At 36.9% G+C, this 19730-nt stretch overlaps 1 protein-coding gene across 6 annotated transcripts in view; it reads right to left on the reverse strand.

Moving 5' to 3' along the window:
* The window catches only part of LOC124166761 (glycerol kinase-like), a 50783-nt gene that overhangs the window by 26685 nt on the left and 4368 nt on the right, over positions 1-19730 (reverse strand). For 2 of the 6 annotated variants that reach the window (XM_046544438.1, XM_046544435.1), the window contains exon 2: positions 2948-3037. In XM_046544438.1, the coding sequence (XP_046400394.1) occupies positions 2948-3031 (84 nt within the window). In that variant the 5' untranslated portion in view covers positions 3032-3037. Of the gene's footprint in view, positions 1-2947; positions 3038-3278; positions 3375-3787; positions 3927-4049; positions 4224-4567; positions 4644-19730 lie in introns of those variants that run through there. The other 4 variants (XM_046544439.1, XM_046544436.1, XM_046544437.1 and 1 more) reach the window with 4 other exon arrangements.

Genomic DNA, 19730 nt, shown 5'->3' on the forward strand with positions numbered 1-19730 from the left:
TTTTAAATATTTAAATCAGGAATGCATCAGCTTGGGATTAGGAACTGAGGATGAAGGGTGGATAGAAACCCGGCGTCGGCATTAGCCTGCTCTTAACGAAAGGCGCCAAGGGGACCACGGCTTAACGTCCCATCCGACGGACGGTGTACTGCACAACTAGTGCAATCCACATTACACGCAGGGATTGAATTTAGGAATGCCCCTTAATTCTTTACCGAGATTTGGATGTGGAAGGCCAGTACACTGCCTCACCACTCCAGTTAATCCTTTATTTGCAATTTTCAGGATGGAACTCATCATAAAGACATGCAAAGCAAAGTGATTTGCGGCACCACGAACAAGCAGAAAAGGCATTTTTTCCACAACCGCAACGACTGTCCATAATTTTTGACGGAAAAAACACGTACACAGCCCAGTATGGCATGACTCTATCCGGAAAGCTATTACCCAAGGTGTTTTTGTGCCTTCAAGAACCTGGTGGTAAATTTGGACAAATAGTGAAAAGAAATGTCGATGATTTGACCGAAAGATTTAAAAATGTGTTTGTAACGTGCTCAAAATCGGGAAAACTGACGACAAATATTTATGAGACCTTTTTTTTCCCTAATCCCAAGCTGATGCATTCCTGATTTAAATATTTAAAAAAACTCTTTTAAAAATATATTCCATAGTAGTAACGAAGTTAAGAAAACGAACTTTAAAAATTTAAACAGTAAAATTCTTAAAAATTAACACAAAAAAAGTTCCCTGAGCGAGCATCGATCTCAGTACCTTCACCTCCACAGTCGGACACCGTATCCACTGGGCTGTCGCCTACTTGTTAAACATTGGCGTTCAAAACAGTTTATATAGCGTACCTTCATTTTTTACAATTTTTAATTGCTTTTTTCTCGGAATTTTACGAGAAGTGCATCGTCTTGCTTCGGCATATTACATTTGTACCCATAAACTACCGAATCGCAAAATTTGAGCTCTATCGGCGATGCGAAGGTCGTGTATTCCCCTTATAAGATAAAATGTTGAGTATGCATCCTAGTACTGAGTAGGTACATTCTGGAAGATTCCCGATCCATAATAATTACAATTTCCAGCGCTCTCTGCACCAGTTTTTGTGGTTGGCAGCTCAAATCTCGAAGTGATATGACTTTTTTCTATCATGATAGAAAATGGCAAGTTTGTAAGGCACACAATAATGTGGTGATAGTCAAAGTACAAGACACAATTCCATAATTTTTTCCACAAACAATAATCAAGCATCAAGGGCTACAGAAATAATCTTTTTCTGATGAAAATTCAAATTATGAATATGAACTTAGTATTTATATTGTGACTGGTAGCATCCAAAATCAATGTAATCATATTAAAGCTGATAACCCAACACATTAATTTTCAAATGAATGCAATAAACATAAAAATGTAAGTAAATAGAATCAGTGACCTAATATTTTTTTCCTAACCGTGAGGCTTATATTACATACTTATTCACTATATGTACTTTCAATATCAACTAATACATAATTATCTAACTTTTTGAATTGCCAAATACAACGCTCACTTAAAATTTTGAAAGACAAGGGCACTTGAGCAGAAAAATTCTCATTTGAATAACTAAAGGGGGCCAAACTGAAATTGGTGTGTCACCAATGGTTCCAGTAAATTAGATGGCCCATCCAGTAGGAAGAAATGAAAGAGATGAGAAAGAAGGTAATTAGTTCATACATTTCTGAAAATTTACATACAAAAAAAACATGACAAAATAAACTGCAGGAAGAGGTCTTCATGCAATGCTATACCTTCAAAAAGCTTAAATAAATGTAAGTTCAAAGCAAGGGAAGTAAAATAAAGGCAAGGTTAAAATCAAGTAAATAGAATTTGTTAAGAAAATTCCTTGCATGTCATACAAATAACAAATGATGATTTCATCATCGCTTACCTATCGAAATGCTATTCACTAATCACTACACACGTCCAACAATGTCATTGATAAAGATTTTATCAATTTTACCTTGGATATTTGACTTGGGACTTCAAGGAGATAAAAGTTTGACTGTTAGGAAATCACAGCAGGAAGAAAAAAATCTTAAGAGATACAGAATATTACTTCAGGAACTAGAGCATACATATTAAATGCAAAATCAAATCTATCAGGATAATGAACACTTTCCTTAACAGAAAATTACCCCTGTGAAACCACCCTTAGAATTGCTGCTTTTTCCGTAATAGTCTTCCATAATTCCAATGTCTCAATAAGATTTACACCATTTCCCCATTTACTTGAATGTGAAATACCTACGTAGTAGCAAATGCCAGATTTTCTTGTAAGTTACATTATCTAAATATAACTAACACAAAAATAAAATAATATCAAAATAGTTATACATTATTTGTTATGTACATAGAATGTAATTATGTGCACCACATGTTTTCAGCAAATTTCTACTCCTGCCATAACACTAAACAAACAACCAAAAATTAAAAATATTAAGTACTTCAATAACCTCTAGAAGCCAAAGGTACTAATTTCACCTTATTTTAAATGATAGACCGACATTAAATTCAAATTGAGATGGAATTATTCTATAATGGTTGATGTTAAAGGGCCAAAGACCATTTTGAATGTAGTTCGGAGTTAAATAGACCGCATAACACACTAGTCAATTCCTGAATGGTCACTTAAATTTCAACAACTTTCAATCAAGGGCTTGAAACTAAATTACATCATCATGCAGGGGAAACGATATTTTGAAATACAAAAGGACTTTTAATGGCTGTGAAAACTGGGAATTGGCCTAATTAGGCTTAACCCACATGGAGACTGATGGACATTGATCTATGGTAAAACATACAATTTATGCAACACATAGTAAGCCGTATGAAGCTCTAACTTTTTCATTTTTCAAAATGATACCTCAGGGAGAAAAGGGCATTCAAAAGCCTGTTCACTTACCAAGAAGCGGGTACTGCTTGTTCCTTGGTCAATTGCTCCGACCAATGGACCAAACTGTTTCCCACCAACTGGTTTCTCAGCCATCGCTAACTAAAGAAGAGAAAGTCCATTAATTGTAAAGCAATGATAAAAGCTGCAAAAATTAAAATGCACCACATTCAGTGCATAAAAACATCACCGACATAATCGTACAGATTAGTTTTGATATAGTAGGTATATCTCCACGAGATGAAACTAGAGAGAGAAAGGCTATTCTCATAATAACTATTTTTCAAGGTATACTATCAATTAAAAATGCTGTTCTATAGCAATATACAAAGCCATTATCTACCTGAAATAGAAAATAGGAAAGCTATGAACGATAATTACACTGTCAGTAAGTATTTATTATCACTCCCGACTAAATCTTTTCAAAAGTCGTCTTCCACGATGGAGTAAGCCTAGAACTAACAAGATTAAAGATATCTTGATACCATAATCCGTATAATCACATCTTTCATTATCTCCACACATCACCCACTACAGCTTTATCTTTGACACACCCTCTTCTAACACTATCTGAGTACTACCACGAATTGCTGTTAAGCACAGTTTAATGAAATTATAAATCAAGATGCCATTATCTATAGATGGAAATATACTAGTCACGGCCTGCGTGAGACCTATTACAATCTCCAACGTACAGCTTTAAAATGCAAAATACCCATTACTGCTGCAATGGTTATCCTTATGAAACAACTCCCATGTTTACAAACAATCCGGCAATGAAATTATGAAAATACTAATACTTTTTTTTCACAAAACAGATTAATTAATAATGTATAATTTATAAACAAAAACCTGGCGAAGGAGTCCTGAAATAGCTGGCAATCAAAACACACCGGAACGTCGACTGAACATGCCTAAGCAGACACGCAACTTCAAGGGTCAATAGTGCTGGTCTGTCGTAACTACATTTCCACATATACTCCCCGGCATGATTAATTATACCAACGAATGCACGTAGGATGATTATTTATGGCTAAAAGAGTATACATGAAAGTGAAACACTAACACATTGAAAGAAAAGACAAAGAGTGCGAATAAATCAGGATATTCGTACCAGATTTGGATGAAGATCAAATACCTATCCGCAGGTCTCACATCACAGCCGCCAGAAAAACAAAGGGAATGACCTTTCCCGTCTCAAACCTCTTTTTAGTCACACACGTGCACTACCTCTTGTTAAAGGTCACCATCTCAAAGATTTCGAACATTTCGAATTTAGGACAGTAAAGCCAGTAAAGCGCAACGTTAATGTACACCAGCCATGTTGATTCCAAACGACCCAAATTTGGAACGGCAACATGGCGCCAAATTCGAAATACGATAAGACGGGATAAGTAAACCTATTCCGAAATTTAAGAATATTTACAACAATTATTCGTAAAATATGCTTTTAAATTAAAAAATAATCAAATAAGAAGTTAGTGGATTATCATCATTATTTAAAACTTTTTAGTTACTTTTACACGATAGTCGGATCGTTTTAATACGATTGAGTGTTGCACTCTCAAGTTTAGTCCGAGTTATATTTTCTTAAAAAAACATTAAATCGGCATAAAATAACGCGAAGCTTACCTGAAGCTTATATTATTAGGTAAATATGTAATTTTGGGGTGCCGTGTGGCGGAATTTAACGTTGAGTGTAATGCAGTATTGACAGTTATACAGAATATCATAAATTATGTTATGGCAACAATCGCTCAAGATAAGTCTTTGAAAGGTATAAGTACAGCTGTATTTCTAAAATTCAAAATTTTATTGGGAAATAATATTTCCTACAACTTTTTGAATTTTAGACATATAACTCAACATTTTAGTCCTCCAATTATTTTGAGCATTATGGTCTTCCCAGGTCACTCTTAGGTTTTTTTATAATCTCAATTTTGCATAGTTTTGACGAGCATCAACGCCACGTTCTCTATTAAATTCATGTATTGAAAAGATCTCCTGACCTGTGATACGTATTGGTAAATTTAACTGCTTCACCTTTATTGATATTTTTTTACACGGGAGTGCATTTCAGATACACTTTTCCAGTTCAACTCAGGCATTCACATACATTCTCCATTATTCTGACGCAAACTAAAACAGGAAGTACATACTAAGCCCACCCTCGACTGAAAATAAGTCGCAATAAATATTTAACGAGTATATGAGACGGCCACGAGCTTACCTCATGGATTACAGGAAACTATGAATGTTGTGCACTTTAGCGCATAGGATTTTAATGGGCTTATGCAAGCTCATGCAATGGGTTTAAGCAAGCTTATGCATGTGACAGAATGAAAGTTATCTGAAATTAAATAATTCAAATATAGACAAGTAGATTTGTTAATCACGATGAGATACTTTTCATTGAGACTTTAAATTCATTTCTTTCTTTATTAAAAAAATAATTATTTAACACGATAATTTCGGCTTTTGCCAGTATTAGTGCATGAAAATTTGTTGCATGCCGTAATCTTACAATACTGGTTACGGCGAAGGATTTGTTATTCTAATGAAAGGATCGATGTTCATTCTAATTACAACAGCTGCTCAAATAAGTTCAAGATGAAATCAGATCAAAAGTCCTCTCCGGGTTCGAAACAGACAGATAATGTTAATTCATGTGAGGAACAGCCAGAAGATGAATAAACAGAGTGCAACCCCCCAAAGTAAATTCTCTCCAAATACATTATCTCCTCACGCTAAATATATTTTTGGAAATAGCCTTGATCGATTGCGATAGTACCAATTAGTTTGGTTAGCATGTCCTAGCGTCTACCGTCGAAATCTGGGAACTTAAGGGGGGATGCAGATAAGTTATCATCAACAGAATGTGTCGTATCAGGATATCAACAGGGCTGCTCCTCTTCCTACTACTTATGCGCTCGATTAAAGTTCTCTGCAACTTTAAAAACAAAGGTCAAGTACAGCAGTATGCCAACCTTCGCACTTCACTCGGTGCTGACTGTAATAACTGACTCACTCAAATATGACTCACTCGAAGAAATCAGTTCCATCGCTTGGGCTTTCATTAGCATGGGGTACTGAACGTAGGCTGTTATACTTCTCATGCCTTCAAGAATATTTTCCCGTTGACCTTAAAGCATAGGTCAGATAATGACTGATGTGGTGTAATCAATTGCTATCTACGAACTGAATTAAAGATTCTATGAGTCAGTCTTCGGAGAACGGATTACCATTAGGATGCATATTTTGAGCAATTATACGAAAAGAAATTATCACCGTGAGTAATATCAAAGTCATGAGAAAATTGATCACAATAACCACATCGATTTGAAAAGGCTCTCTTCAGTGACCAATAACGATTTATGTAGGTACCAGCTTAATTGTACACAAATGAGTAAGCGGGAAATAGCTGTTTTTTTCAAATAAGATCTATTTTTTTACGAATTATTATTGTTATAATTCTTTCTCTTGCAACGACACTGGAGTCGATTATGAAATAATTTCACTTACTCATGTCGATGAGAAAAGTTCATTAATTTTTAAGAAGATTGAAATCATATCTAAATTAAAATTAAGTTTAAAAATTCCAAAGAAAATTATCCTGCACTTAAAAATTTCTTCATTGAGTTCGAGAAACCCATAACAAGAGTTAAATTTACGTTCCCAACAATTTCCATAATTGGCTTGAAATTCCTTTAATTTTCTCAATCGACTGCATAAAAATAACGATTTTTTCATTAACTTACGACAAGTTTATCACTAAAAGTTAGCGAGAGTACAAGAAAATTACGTTCTTAAAAGAATTTTACGAATTAAAGAATTAATCACATATTGAATTGCTAACTTTAATTCCTTCCCTTCCCGAAAAAGTTTCACGAAAGTCCTTTTAATTAAAGTATTTTCCTCATGATTTGGTGCAATTCTCCCCTTTTAGCCATCATCTATCATCTTTTTCCACTCATCAATTTCTCTTCCGAACATATTAGTAATTTTCCCCAGAGTTATTCCATTTCGCATGTAATGGCTATTTTAAATCCATTTTGTCCGCTTCAAAACCGGTTACAATTGCTTTACAGAAAGTAATTCATGTTATAATCGTGTGATGATTCCCTACTACTGCTTTTTCAACAGGAAGCTGAGCAAGCGTACAGGCCTTTCGGTTACACAACTCACCATTCAGTATTCCAGGTAAGATAACTCAGGGCTAGTGTGAGCTACCTCCTTACTAAGTCTTCCAGTGCCTACTGCGGCAAAATTCGAAAAAAAGTTACTGGGTTGCTCAAGAAACTCGTTTGCAACGCAAGAGTTATTCGCCTTTGAACGCGATATTCATTTTAATCAGCAAAACTCGAAGAACATCGCAGCGCATTAGAATCTTGATGAATCTGCTTACGAGACAATTTTTTGCCTTTTCTCTCAATCCATCGAATTCAATGACGGTTCAATAACATTCGTCATTGTTAAATTAGAGTCGACGAGTACTTAGGTAATCCTGGAGACGCTCGTGACTAACATATGACCCTTTTTTGGGCACTTCATGTGATTATTGCAACGTTCGTACTTAATGTCATCTCTAAAATCTCCAAGAAAGAGAAAATAACTTATTTAATCTTTAATAAGGTGAAGTAATATTTTTTTTTAATAATTGGTAGTACTTCATTCTGATATCAATGGAAAATCGATACGTACGTTTAGGGAGCATATGTATTACCTTTAGCCAGTGGCGTAGCGAGAGGGTCGGGGAGTCTGGAAATCCCCCCCCCCCCGAAATTTAAAAACACAATTACTTTACTTCATCATAAAAGAAAACAAGCTATTAAATAAAGCATGTATTTCCAAAAGATTTATTTGAAAAATGAAGTTTTATCGATAATGAAAAGTGCTAAAATTAGTTTAAAACTTTACTTAGCACCTTGATTTCCAAATATTTTCCCGTAGTTTTGGACTCCCCGCCCCAAAACGAAATTCCTGGCAACGCCCCTGCCTCCCATTGCGTTATGGGCTGTCCAGAGCTCAAAAATACAACTATAGTTATTACGATGCTAACTGGGGAAGTCCCTCAATGTGTCACTACCAGATCTCGTCCTAATTTTGCCAGGTGATAGGAAATGCATACCCATGAGCCTTAGTTTTTGTTTCAGCCGCCAGCGGTCAATGATTTTCGAGGTATTAGCGACGGAAAGGGACAGGAAAACTCCTAAATCTATGCAACCCGGAGGACAACGACGGGCCCTTATGCTTCGTTGCTAAAGCGAAGAACACTGTCGGTGTCGTGTAGTAGGTTGCATAAATATAAGCGTTTTCCTGATACTTTCCATCGTTAATATCTTGAAAACTAATGAGCCTTGGCGGCTGATTAAAAATTACACATCATGTAAACCCATTTTATATCACCTAGCTAAATTATAATGAGATCTGCTGGTGACACTTGAGGGACTTTACTTGTAAGCATAAATTATGACAGTAAGGATACTACGAGCGTGATGCGCCCGCTCCCAGCGGACTTCCCCCGCTCTTTTCAATGCAGGTCCACAGAGGGATAGGCGCGTTTCTAATTTTAAAATGTAGAAAAAAAGGCAGGGTCTTATGTACAAATTTAATTGAAATGTTCATGCGCAAATTGAGGTCAGAGGACCTCTTTAAACACAACATTGGAAGTAATTACACTATCCTCTGTTAAACGCACATGATGACTCATACTTATGTATCAACAGGAGACTTGAATGTGGAATCAGCCACATTTTGATAAAAGTTACTTAAAGAATGCGAGATATTGTTGCAAATGAACAAATGTATCAGTTTGTGCGCCGTTAACGTCAGGAATATTTACTGGTTTTTGTTTTTTTTATAAATCATTTAAAAACCAATTTTAGGAAACAATAGCAATATTTAGGAAGTAAGATATGCCGTCGCATGTTCTCTGATAAATTCTGTGCATTTTGGTACCTCATTTGTAGAGTTTGGTTGCGTATAAGTTGAGAAAAAGGTATCTATACAGTAGAAATAATATAGAAGATATGGGCGACAACGGTCTCAGTGTAAAACAATATTATTACTTCGTCCTAGAAAAGGCGCATGTATGATTCACAATCGAATGGGGTACTCAGGACGGGCCCGCGGTGGTTACCCCTTTCGAGTCCGAGCGTTAGTCCAATACTTTTAGCGCTCGTGCACTGCTAGAGAGGGGGAAGGGTTGGAGAACGGGAAGGGAAAAGGAAAGGAAGCGCCAGCGCCGCGATGGGAGCTCGATGACGCTTCCGTGGGTAAGGGGGCGTCAATTAATTAATTACGTAAGATGATTTTGGCCATTTTTGGACCACCTCTTCTCCCTTAGTCAGATATCGTGAGGTTTGGCTCGACCCCCTCCGTTCTCCCTCTAATCACACGTGAGATTGTTCATAATGCGTATTTTTAGTGTAAATACGTTAATCTGCTTCATTGCGCTGGATTTATAAAAAAACAATTTGTTTAATTATTTAAATTGAAGATTAGAGAATACTAGTATTTAAGATTACTAAGATAGCAATTTTATCCTGTTTCTCACGGAAAAACCATAGAAAGAAATAAATATTTGCGAGAAGAAATTATTGTATGTCGACGCGGGCCACTCCTAGCGAAAGAGAATTTGCTGTACCAAGAGAAATTGAATATTATTGATTTTTACTAATGAATTGAAAATACGAGAAGAAAAATCAAGAGGTTTTCTCTCAAGATTGTATGCTACCACAGTGAGGTATATTTCTAAATATAAGCATTCTTATGCTATTTCTGCACCAAGTTTGTACCCTTGAGTACGATCAATTGTCACCGCTTACTGCAGATTCTCAACTGAAGATAGGCAATGCGTGAAAACGCAAGCAATCGCTGGGATTAAAATTAATATTCTCATATTTTTAAGGGTACCGACCTCTCACTTCTCACATCGAGAAATCCGTCACCTCATGATCACGCTCCCTTAAGCACAAATTTAAAGCTCCTCTAGTTAAAATGTGATTCATAAAGTTGGCTCACGAGAGCGCACAGGCAAAGTTAACTTGAGCAATCTCCAAAAGCTCTCAGTTACGGTTGCACACATATATCGCTTTGTTTTCAAATCACGCTGCCAAATAGGCAACGATAGGATGTGCGTAGGTTTATGCTCTTCCTCTCGGAGTTATTAAAAGTGGGCAAAGCGATGCAGAGTGGCAGGAGAAACTATTTTTATGTGATAAGGTATCACATAACCAACGAAAAACATGAAATAGTTGTTACTATAAGCCCATTTTATGTATTATAATGTTTGATAAGTGAAAAATGTGATATTGTACCACCTGAACTAAAATCAACTAAAAGTGAAATTTTGAAAAATATAGAATTAACAAACGAAAATAGTCAAAGCTCAATCAGTATCAGATTTCTACGACTGGTTATCCTGAAAAAGGGAATTCTTAAGATAAATACGGATTTTTACCATGGCGGACATCATTATCACACATGCCATCCATGTATATTTTTCTCTTATAATCATGGAGAAATCCTCAATTTCATTCTCTTGTACAGGGTCTCAAAACGGGTGGCAATTGCTAGTGGCGTTGCCAGGAATTTCGTTCGGGGGGGTCCGGAACCAGGGTTGAAAAGTTTTGAAAAACAGGGTACTAAGTAATGGGTTTTAAACTAATTTGAACACTTTTATAATCGAAAAAACTTCATTTGTTAAAGAAATATTTCGTAAATTCATTTTTTTTCAATATTTTGTTTTCTTTTATGAAGGAAATAATTTTGATTTTACATTTCGGGGAAGGGGGGGGGGGGGTCCGGACGCCCGGACCTGGCTACGCCACTGGCAATTGCAGAGGTGGTGATATGCGACAGTGTCAATGGAATACTTTTTACCGCAAGGTAAGAAACTGAAACGATACTTTTTATGAAATATTTAAATTATAAACTTTAGGTTTCACACACGTATGTCACATTAAGATGCGATTCAAACCATCAACCGGTTGTTGAATAAATTCTAAGGGTAGTTAAAAATTTTCATCGCGTATTTTATTACCAAGCAAAGAGCACGTACTTTGGGCTATTAATATTTTACAAACCCATCATTTTACATCAAATTTTCATCCCTCACTTTATCAGGGATTCTTCCAGGTACATATGCCCAAGTATTGAAGTGGTGACCCAAATTACCATGTGAATGCGAAATAAGGCCGTGGTGAGCGGGCGGGTTCTAATAAAATGGGTTCAATTTCCCCCGAAATGTTTGTAAGATGCATTTTTAGGTTCACTCCCCCCCCCTAAATAGGTTAGGTTGGCATAGCTCGTTTCCTCGTGGAAAGTATGACGCTACACATAAGCGAAGAACAAATAAAAGTTGGATTTCCATGATGAGATAGAGCTCACCTCAGACTAGGCCACGGGTGTATCGAGTAAACTAATGCGGGGTAGAGGGGCCAGTTTCTTGCCCTACCGCCTCGTCCTTCGTAGATTTTTAATTGGGATGCCTAAAGACTTAAAAAGGGATTTGAACTTCGATAGGCAGCCGAACGCTCAACCCAGTAGACTACCACACTCCCCTAAACTGCATAAATTTGGGAAAAATTCACCAAAGTCAACAAGTAGGAAGTTATAACAGTCAAGTAAAAAACTAAAAATCCGGGACTAATTGCTGGCATTAGATTAGAAACTGAGATTTATCATAAAGAGTTTAATTTAAACAATAATGCACGCGGAGAAATATATTGCCGATCCGCTGAGTGTAGAAACTTCACAAAGAATTGTATTGCCTGCGCAACCTCTTCCTATTTCAATGAATCACAATAATAATATTTTTTAATTACTTACACCAAGATAAACTTTAACGTTAATAATTTACCAACGCATTTTAAATAACTGAGGCTAGAAGAAAAAAAAAACGCTAAAAGACTGAAAATTCTCTGGTTTCAATTAGCTCATAGTGTAAATTCACGCGGCGATTGCTTTCCAAGCTTATGCCTCGTTCAGATTACGATTGTTCCAGCAATCGTTGGAAATATCTTGCATTCACACAACGATGGTTAAAACCTGTTCTGCCCTCTAGTGCTGACATCTAAAGTGAACGACAAATTGACGGTTAGCAAAGCTGTTGAGGTATGCAGGGTCAAGATATTATTTTGTTCAACGTGTATTGAACGAATACTTTTTCTTCCGCCCATATTCTTCCTTGTTTGGAAAAATCCATAAAAAAATAGAGTGAGGGGCGCTTTAGGAACTTTTCGTCTTTTTCTTGTCGCTTCCTCTTCCTGTCTCCCAGCGCCTAACCATCGTAAAGTGGCAACGTTCGTGACTACAGTAACTATTGTCAAGACATGCATTCACAATGCTGTTCGGCCAACTATCGTTAGGACGATCGCTCGGACAATCGCAAGAGGCATTACTGAGAATTTGCTTTTGTGTTGCGTCATACTTTCCACGTTGAAACGAGCTACGTCAACATTTATTGCCAGCACCACGAAGCCGCTCTTTGCCTTGTAATGATAAGGCACGGAAAAACTAATGAATAATTCTGAAAACCTACCTGAAAAAAATACAGCTAAAGTCAAGGATTTATCTCCATCTGTCGTGGCTCGACAACACTTGTAAGTAATGTTTTCCGGGAACAATTACTTGATAAGGCGAATACAGAGGAATAGAACGATAAGTGGGTATTGATGCAATAGTGGGATTTGTGAATAGTGGGACATGGAGGACTAGTGGTGAATGTAAGGGCTGGGGCCCAGGGCCCTCACGTCTCTCCTTTCGCATTGAGGAAATTTTTTAGCCTTTCGCACGCTATAGCTATTGCAGTACTTTCTCTATATCTACCTGTACTATTGCACATACTAATTTTTTCAATGTCACATTCATTTTAAATAAAAAAGAGCATCGGGTGCCGTTATTGAAAATAATTAAACACGTTATGTACGGCAATGTTTAAATCACTCGTACCCCTCATGTTCCGACAAGTATATAAACCTGAACACTTTAATATTCACTCCTCCCATTTTAGAGGTGTGATGCGTTTGCGTGCAAGTAGCAACTTCGAAAAGATGACTTTATTTAAATAAAAAATATATGCAGCTATTCTAAAGGGGTAAAAATGATGAAAAATTATATTTTTAATGACAGTAACCCTTTAATTATTAAATAGTAATACAAAAATAATAAATTGGTGAAATTCTGGCTAAAAAATTGTCAAAAAGCAAAAGGAGGTAGCAGTAATATGGAAGATTCTCGTGATCCGTACTCAGCGTGTTAACCTAAACCTCTATCGATCATGGTCTCCCTCTTCAAAGATATAATCTAAATAGACAACTTTCTATACGATATACTCTTTGAGTTACGGATAACCAGAATTGAAATGAAATAACGGCAGTGCCGATAATTTAAACAAATCCTGTTCCCCTTTTTTGTGCCTTAATTTAGGAAGTGCTACAAAATAAGAGTGCTCAATTTCTCCTACATCCTACATTCCGATAGATGAAAAATAGCTTGAAAAATAATTTTGAAAATATCAGGTACATATGGCCACTAATATAGTGCTTTACGTAATTTTATGCTATGTTGTAGTGCCTCTTTTAGTCCTATAAGGAGGAAAATGCCGCAAAGAAAAATGGTGCACTTGCAAAGAACACTTTCTTTCTCATTTGGGTAAAAAAAATTAAATTCATCACGTAATTATACTTTTTTATTTTTCCATTAACGGTAAATAAATTCTTCGGAATCAAAACAACTATCAGAGTTAAATTATGCAATAAAAGGGGGACTTCTTCTAAATGCATTGAAGTTAAAAAGATTTTTTGCTATCTCATTTTATTTTTGATGAGCAATAAGAGTCATCCAAAGCGCAAAGAAAGGCACGCAATAGAGTGGTTTCCTATTATTTTGTTATTGCCTAAATCGAAAGATTATTACTCCTGGAGTACGTATTTCACGCTTTTACAATTTTAAATGACGATATCTATTTTTCGCGATTAAATGAAAAGTGAAAATTTTCTAGCGCGCGAAAACGCGACGCGTAAGTATGAATGTCGGGAAATCTCTCCGTGTGACGTATTTCTGGTTCCCGCTGCCGCCCTGTGAGGTGACCTAGAGGCGAGTTGAGCGCTGATACGACGCAGGCTGCTAGCGGGTAGCTGAGTACCCTGCTGGCTGGTAGCGCTTGGCTTAAATAAGGATTATTAATACCTTATCAAACGAAGAAAACTTTCCGACCTTAGCCAGTTTTAATAAGTGATTATTAAGACATGTTTCCCTGAGCTCTGCGCCTCATAGATGCATTGGTAATCTCAGACGATGTATAACTCCTATCTATGTGTAGAAACTAGGTCTCTGTGACGTCACGTGGAGTGGCATCGCGTGGGCGCCAATCTGGCCTTTTTCAAATGAGGGTATAAATGGACCATTGCCATTCGTCTAAACCGGTATTTCTAAAACCAAATAATTTGTATATTATGAATACACTAATGGTGGGTAACGAATCGCAATCAAAGCCTTTCGTTTTCTTTGATGAAGAAAACTACCCTATTACTATTGCGTTCCGCATGACTTCGAGTAATATTAATTCAAGCGTGAGAGATAGTAAAATAAACGAGTCTACATTTATTATGGATGACAATCAAATTTCTTATGCAAGTAGACCTATGATATAATATTTGACTGTATACCTGTAAGAACTAAACCACTGTATGAGCCATCTGAGGAGCTTACCCTATTGAAATATAATAGTAGTAATAATAATAATAATGATAATAATAATAATACGTCTTTGTTGGGCGAGATTGGGACTAGAAAGTCCCATCTTCCATCGCTCATTTAAGGGGGAATAACGAAATCGCATATAAATGGGTGCGGCACGGCACGGCTGATCCAAATTGAGAAATCAAAATCGGAATAGATGATTTTTTAATATCAATAATTGGCGATTATGGTAGCTAACAATTGGACGAAATCTATCATTTAATCGGCCCCGATAAGAATGTCATGATAAAATATGGTGATATATCACTCGATAAAAAATCGCATCCCTGTAAAATATCATGATTTATTTAAATGTCGAATTATGTATAATACGAACAATATGTAATAACGAATTCTATCGGATAATATCGTGATATTGTGGAGGGCGGTGATTTTTTTATCGGATGATAATTTACGAATCCTATCGGATAACTATACATAGCTAATGGTCAAAAACTCATCATCGGTTTCCCGATATATTTAAATAGAGTGGTATTTTCGGATGTTTTTTATACATCGTCCGGTCATAACATGGCTTCTAACGGCCACATAAGCTGATGTTTAGTAAAAATAGTTTCCTAGCCATTTTTCATCGAATCGGGGGGCGGCATGACAAAGTTGAAGAACGATATTTTTGAACAACCTTAAGGTTCCACCCACTCCTTTAAATTGAAAGTTACTACTCCACCTGGCGTTAGTCGACAGAATGGGCAAGCGGGGACACAATGACGAAACACGTCTGGTATCTACGGTCCCCAATTCCAAGAGACAGTGCACAGCCAAGGATATATGACTGTGCGAGCTGGACATGTTGAAGTGTGCTATTTTCGCTGCGACTATATCGTACGAGGACGATCAGCGTCATAGATCACCCGCGGGGTTATTTTAGGATAATGGGCACATATTCAAACACGAGTCTATGAAAACGCAGTCATAACAGCACCTGGGAGATGCGTTACCAAAATAGTACGAGAAGTGCAGAGAATGAAAAAAAAATTCACCGTCGTAAAATTTTTATGGTACGTTATGGCGCAAAATTTTCCCTCCATTGTTATTCGTCATTGAGAGAATGAAAATGGGTATCAAATGACGAAGAAATACTACAGCCGAAAACTGAAATCATTTGTACCTACTATGAAGGGTGGGTAGGGAAGGCAGTGTAGAAAGAAATCCGGCGTCGGCATTAGCCTGCTCTAAACGAAAGGCGCCGAGGACATAAACGCAAGAAGGTTGTAAATACACCCACCCAACGTATACTTACAACCTCCTTGCATTAACGTCCCACCCGATGGACGGCGGGGTCGTACTTGCAGAGCCCTCCATGCACTCAAGCAAGGATCGGGCAGTCTCTGAAAAAATCTCCGTCACCTCCGGGATTCAAACTCGAACCCAAATGAGACAGTATTTTCGGCATTCGGAATCTTCTAAGTTGTAATTTTTTTATATTTGAGATACTGGCAAATGTTGAAAAATGTCTGCATATTTTGAAATATTTAAGTTGATGGCTTCAGTTTTACACAAATAGCACCCGAAAAACGAAAAAAAGACAAAGCAAAACATATGGTGCGGTAGTGATGCGTCCTCTTAATGTAAAGGAAGGTAACCATGGTTGAAACGCAAAGAACTTTTCCACAATTTTATCAAACACACGACGCGTTCCGACTCAAATCTTCATATATAGGACACCACAAAGTTTTGGCCCCAGATAATGATTCTGTCATTTGAAAAGCATAGTGTGTTAAATGTAATCGTGAAATATGCTTCATGTTTTCATTTCACCTACCATTTGACCCACCACGTAGAATAATTGCAGACCTCCATACGGTCTGCATTAGTCGAAATAAAATTAATTCAAGACCCCGCCACAGGTTTGTTCATACGAGAAAGGCATCTTTGGCATTCAGGCTTTGAATACAACATTCGCAACGGAATACGACAACAAAACCATATGACGGATTCCATGATTTCGATATTTCAACTCATTTCGGATACGCTTTTCTTAGATGGAAGGGCAAGCCGAAAGGAAAATCTCAGCCTGATTTTAATATACTCGCCCACTTTGTAGCGACAAAATGCGTGAAATTACTCTAAAAGTGACCCTCTAAGCCAGCGGTTCCCAAACTTTTTCTTTCTGCGACCCATTTTAGACCATACGTTTTAGCCGCGACCCCCTAAAAATGGTTGTCTAAGTTTAAGTACATAGTTCACTTTATTATTCGTATACATCTCGCGACCCCTTTCCGAACGGCCCGCGACCCCCCTGGGGGTCGCGACCCCCAGTTTGGGAACCGCTGCTGTAAGCAAAGGGAATAAGTCGCTAGCGGACATGGACACTTCCAACTCACTTTACTGATAAGTTAAAATGGAAGTGTTCTTAGTGATGTATTCACTAGGAATAAATTTCATGAATTCAATTCATGCATGTGGTTTTAAGTAGGTGTATTATATGCACTTATTTTAGAATGGATCTGAAGTGCAGCGCTTTACGGTGCAGAAACGTGGACACTTAAAAAGGAGGACGAGAGAAGACTCGAGGCATTAGAGATGTGGGTGTGGCGAAGAATGGAGAAGGTTAAGTGGACGGAGAGGAGGAGGAACGACGAAGTGCTGGACATGGTGGGTGAGGGGAGGCAGCTTTTAGATGAGATACGGAGGAAACAGAAGGTAAAAGGCGAGTACTTAGCGGGGAGGGAATGTTGAAAACGGTGTTGGGTAAACGAGGGAGGGGAAGGAAAAGAATAGGAATTTTAGATAGAATGAAAGGGAGTAGGTCTTATTGTGAATTGAAAGGGAGGTGATTGATGGAAGGGGAGGCTCACGGAATACTTCTCAAGCACTCTATGGTAACCTACCTTAATCTGTCAAATACTTTAATAATGATAATTTTAGAATGGAATAGAGAATTTAATTCCTGCGAAAAATATTGTAGATTTACCTGAGATTTTGAAGATGGTTACATTCTCAGCGTTTGTGTCTGGATAATTGAGCTTTTCTATCGATTGTTTGGAGGAAGACGCAATGCATCGACGCAATCAGGTAAATTACACCGGGTTCGAAGATTACTTTGCTACTAGTTTGGCGTTTTGATTCATAATTGCTAACTTTTTCATCTTTTTAACAATTTATATATATCAGAAATATTTTAGACATGTGTGAAATAAGCATATCATCCAAGTATTTGGAAAATCATTTCGACCATGTGACGTTTTCTTATGGTTTTTTTTTGCTCGTAAGTTATATAACTTATAAATTGGCCTTTTCACGGAAAAAATGAGTTAAATAAATTAATCTCAAAGTCGTGCTCCTAACCATGTCCGTCCTTTCAAATCATTAGCAAGATTACCAGCAATCGTGATGAAAGATACTTATCAGTAAAATATTTATTGACTCGCTAAGTGCTAAATTGAGGCTTAATTGAGGCTTAATTGAAGTTAAAAATCTACCGTAGCCTTTTCAGTGCAGCGCCATTGACAGGAATACAGTGACAAATGTATTTCTGAATTCAGGACATATCTCAACATGTAATCTGAAAAATAAAACATTTTACGTTATTTGTGAGATATCATTAAGGAATTGGAAGACACGCCATATAAGTTATTAGTGACCACAACGAAAATTACTATTTTTTCCGAAATCAAGCTTTAATAGAAATGACCACAATTCAGTCCGCTACAGAAAAATATGGATAGATACCAAGTCCCAGAAAAATATAATCGCATGACAAAAAATATTTTAAAATAATAATTTCCGCAATAGCAATTCTCATTATCGCCTTTCTGTAGAATGAATCAATAATTCCATTGGAGGACCGAAAATTAAAACCGAAGAAGTTAGGATTCACAAACGTTACGTAATTCTTCAATCGCGCTGTCATCCGATAGAGGGATTGTCGATTTAAATTCACCCTGTCATACTCTACAAGCACTTTTACGGAACAGAATTTCTCAGGGAGCCTCAGACATTCTGATAGACTCACGAAGATATAGACGTATCCAAATATTTTTCGTATTTATTGGACGGTGGATAAATACTTGCGGACTTTCATATTGTACAAAATAAGAAACATAATTAGTCGATGTATCACCGGATAATAACGTAATAAACTGTTATTGTGACTGTGACAAAATGCAGAGATGACAATTTTACCTGAATCCCAATCACAATTAATTATCATATTATCAAGCATTTTTCAAATGGAAAATGCCTCTTTTATGAACTTTTAATGAAGTTTACTTGAGGATGGTATTTTCCCCTTCCATAAAGCATAAAATGACGGAAGTAGCCGCATTTGGATCTGAATCAAAAGTCGGAATAATATGTAAGGAAAAGAATAAGCTCTATCGATGAGAATGTAGCTAAAATATTATAGCCAGTAGGTACCATGAAGCTGATATCTCAACGTGTCTTTTATTGATAATATACTGATATCTCTATATATTTTTCACGCAAAAATGAACCAAGATAAGAAGAAATGTCCATTAATTAGCGAAAGTCTGACGAGACGATTTTTTAAAATACCGCCTAACATCGTCACTCAACCAATGTTTGGGTTTTTGAGACTGAGTAGATTTCAGCGTCATGACAACCCGAGAAAAGCCGCCATTCGCCAGTAATTCTGTTCCGTTTTCACGTCCATTATCACAAAATGAAATACAAAGAAGATTGACGCGATGATGATAGCGGTTTAGCCCACGGGGACACTGAGTAAATATTTGAACACCTTCCACTAACAATATTCTTTCAAGCGCAAAGTAAAGTAGATAGGAGTAATCAAAACGTCCTTCGCCGCTATCGCAACCATGCTCCGGAACAACAGACTCAGTAATGAGGATCGGAGAACTACCTTGGAGATATCCTTCTGAAAACAAAGGATTATTTCTGGAAACAATTTCACTCAATAATGTTCCACAAAAAGCTTTTAATATAACGACTTAGGTTAAAGCTCTTCACAAGCAATAACACGGTCAACGGAGAACGAAAAATGAAAAAAATCTCAAAGTCGTGCTCCTTCGGTAGTATTTCGTCACGAATCACAAGTGAAATTACGGAC

The sequence above is a fragment of the Ischnura elegans genome, chromosome 10 (assembly GCF_921293095.1).
Source record: "Ischnura elegans chromosome 10, ioIscEleg1.1, whole genome shotgun sequence".
In the NCBI taxonomy this organism is placed as follows: domain Eukaryota; kingdom Metazoa; phylum Arthropoda; class Insecta; order Odonata; family Coenagrionidae; genus Ischnura; species Ischnura elegans.